The sequence below is a fragment of the Phaethon lepturus genome, unplaced genomic scaffold (genome assembly GCF_000687285.1).
Source record: "Phaethon lepturus isolate BGI_N335 unplaced genomic scaffold, ASM68728v1 scaffold593, whole genome shotgun sequence".
NCBI classification, from domain to species: Eukaryota; Metazoa; Chordata; class Aves; order Phaethontiformes; family Phaethontidae; genus Phaethon; species Phaethon lepturus.
The window spans coordinates 9,387-12,717 of record NW_010530983.1 but is presented as its reverse complement, the minus strand read 5'-3'; the positions used below and the strand labels follow the sequence as shown (position 1 = coordinate 12,717).

Sequence of the window (3,331 nt, the reverse complement as noted above, 5' to 3'; positions counted from 1 at the left end):
GAGCACGGCAGATCACTGCCTCCCCACCCCTAAAGCACTCTGCCCTTTGCATGGGTGCTGTCTCCTCCTGCAGAGAGTCCCTGCCGTCCTTTGTGCTCCATTGGGAGCATGGTCCCACTCCAGTCTTGCTCCTGGAGGTGGGCACTCGTTTTCTCTGCCAGCCTGGCCCTGGGGTGCAGCCCCCAGCGCCAGCGAGGATTGCTGTGCTCCCCCAGGACTGCCTTGCGGCTCTGCCTGGGGACACTGCATAAACAGCTGCCCTGAAGCACCGTGCTCGTGTAGTACAAAACCATTTCCGAGAGGAAAGATCTTAACAGCTGGAGGGGGTGTGTTTTGCTTACAAATACATAGCGGCTTTCTGCTGAGACATTCTGGTTGGTCTCTGCTCCCTGTTTCTGCTCTAAATGAGCAGGAGACCTGGCAGCAGCTGGCTATGGCATGCCTTTGCTTCACTGTGCTGGTGCATGGTGTAAGCTGCGTGTAAGCAACTTTTGTGTTGGACATGCAAGTGGGCGAGATGGAAATCCCACTGAGATAAGCTGAGTTCCTTCATGTTCCTTCTGTGTGGGTGGTTTGGTCTGAGCTCCCCTGAGCACTTCTGTCTGAGACAGCTCTGAAAGCTGCCTGCTACTTCTGCAAGCTTAATATATCTCAGCACTCGCCGTCTTGTGCAGCTTCCTGTCCCTCTGCAAGCTCTGAACCACCCCATGACTGTATCCATTTGCATGGTTCCTCTTCTGGGAAGATGGATATGGAGTATGTTGAGGGCTGACTCCCTCTCCTTTGCACCCTGCAGGTATGACTCAGGACGAGATGGGTACATCGACCTGATGGAGCTGAAGTTGATGATGGAAAAGCTGGGAGCCCCGCAGACCCACTTGGGGCTGAAGAACATGATCAAGGAGGTGGATGAAGACTTTGATGGGAAGCTCAGCTTCCGTGAGGTGAGGGTGGCAGAGGCAGTAGGCAGCTGGGCCCTGTACTCCAGCTGTAGGTAAAACTGTCCCCTCTGTGTCTCTCTAGCTGGGAGGTGCAGTGGAGATGCAGGTGAGCTTCCCCATGCCATGGGGAGCTCAAGGTATGGACCACTGTCAGCATCCACCTCCATGTGGCAGTAATGGTACCCGAAGTCAAAGACCTCCAGCCTCTGCCTGCTTTGGGACCGTATTTGAGCCTTGCTGCAGCTGCCTGGGAGTGCTGACAGAGCTCCCTGCTGGAGGTGGCATGTCTCTTTAGTCACAAGGTCTCCTTGCTGGGCTTCTGCAGTACAGTGTCTCAGGCCTCATTTCAGGTTCAGGGGAAGGGCTCTGCTCAGAGCAGCTGGTCTCATGGGGTGCAGGAGGTTTCCTCTTCCAGTTTATATTGGGTCCCTCTCTGCATCACACAGTGACCAGGCACAGCAAGCTTCATGAGCAGTGGTCACCTCCCTGCAGTGAGGAATAAATGTGGTGATGCAGCAGTTCGCTGCTGCATGCTGGCTCAGCAGGGACACACAGCCAACAGTCTGTCACCACTGTGCTGAGACTGCTGGGAGCACTGTGGGCAGACCAGGATCTGCTGCTGGGCAGAGGAAGAGAGGGAATTTGAGCAGTGACCTGCATGCACTCAAGGGTACCCAGCTCATCTTAGCAGGAAGAGGGAGCCCAGATATCAAAACCTCCTGTTGTATCATCTCCTCCTCACAGGCTTTGGTTGCTGTCTCAGTCAGAAGTGTACATCACACTGTAGCTTTATGAATTAACCGACAGCCCCTTTGGGCAGCAAGAGAGCCAGCGCTGCTTATGTCCTGCAGTGGTTGTGAGGGCTGTCCTGATTCCTCCTGCCCCAGGGGACAGCAGCAATGGGACCCAAGCAGCTGGACTCCCTTGTTTCTGCAGGGGTTGTGCTCTTTCCATGCCACTTGCAGGGCGGGGGGTTGGCTGTGGAGATGAGGTGCAGAGTTCTCCACAGCTCAGGACTTCAAGTTCTTCATCTTGGAAGTGCTGGGACCTTTGGCAGTGCTTGGGAGGGAGGATGAGCAGCTAGGGCCTGTGATCAGCTGGGCTGGTTGGAGTGTGAGGGGTGTCCGGCAGCTCACAGAGCTGCTGCACCTTCTCTCTGTGCTGACACATCACAGCATCTCCCCCTGCTTTCGTTCCCCAAGAGTTTTGTTGAATTTCTTTTGCTGCAAGAGGGCAGCAGTAGAAGACAGAGGCCAAAGAATGCTGGGTTACAGGGCCTGGCCCATAGAAAGTGAGGAAAAGACAAGCAAATCTGGGAAGTGAGAGCTGTCAGTTCACACCAGCAAAGCCCTAAGCTGGTAGCTCCTCTGGGCAGGGAAGGAGACGTGCCTGGTCAGAGGTGAGCTTGGGGTAGCAAAGAATCCAGGAGAGCAGGAAGAGCACCATGCCCTTGGCCCCAGGTCAGACTGCAATTGCTAAATCACTGCGTGGGCTGGAGGAGCCCTCTCTGCGTGCCCCCTGGGCCATGCTTCACCCTGGTTGAAGAGCTGGGGACAGCCTCTGGGCTTGCTGCAGGGGCTTGCTCCTGTGAAAGAGAAGCGCCTTTATCTCCAAGGCTCTGGAAGATGCCATGATGTCCTGGCACTGGTGGTGCAGCACAAGTGGCAGAGCTGCCTTTTCTGCTGCCACCTGTTTGGAGCACAGCTCCCCGCACAGCCTCCCATCAGCCGACACGGGCTGCCTGTGCTGCCAGCCCTTGGCAGGCGACATGGGACAGCTGGTGCTGTTGTTGCTTCTTGCCAGATGCAAAACGATGGTCAAGCGAATGCAAGCTTGAGTGGCACGTGGGTTGGAATGAAGGAGCGTCACTGGCAGAGCTCTGGGGACAAATTACACAGCAGCTTTGGCACGTACCCAAAGCTTCCCGTGCTGGAGAGGAGCAGGGTGCTTCTTGCCTCGTGGTAGATGCACAGTGTCCAGCTGCTGTGTTCAGGCAGAGGACTGGCAGGGAGGCAGGTTTCCCAGGGGGTGAGGAGGCCTGAACCAGTCTGTAGCCCTGCCCCACTCCACTTCCCGTTGGTGGCGATGAGCAAGCATGTGGTGGGTGACCAAGGTGACTTGGGGCACTCTGGCAACACAAAGAGAAACCCTGGTTTAAATGAGTGTCTGAATTCAGCAGGGTGTAACTTGAGCACTGGAGGGCTCCTGTCTGCCTCTCCAGAGAATACCGAGTTCTGACATACCTGCCTGAAGATGTGCTTCTCATGGCCTGGCTAGAGAACTGGTAAGGACCTCTTTTACTTGCAGCAGGTCACCTTTTGTTGCTGCTTCGAGCAGTGTCATGTCCTCCCTTCCAATGTAAGCTGTTGCCTGGAAGGCAGGCTTGTATG

The 3,331-nt window shown here is 55.7% G+C and overlaps 1 protein-coding gene across 1 annotated transcript in view; it reads left to right on the top strand.

The window, feature by feature from the left end:
• Positions 1 to 739: 739 nt before the first annotated feature.
• EFHD1 (EF-hand domain family, member D1) overlaps positions 740 to 3,331 on the top strand; it is a 7,542-nt gene continuing 4,950 nt past the window's right edge. Inside the window, exon 1 of the mRNA XM_010284399.1 lies at positions 740 to 944. Within this exon, the coding sequence (XP_010282701.1) occupies positions 759 to 944 (186 nt within the window). The 5' untranslated portion in view covers positions 740 to 758. The remainder of the gene's footprint in view (positions 945 to 3,331) is intronic.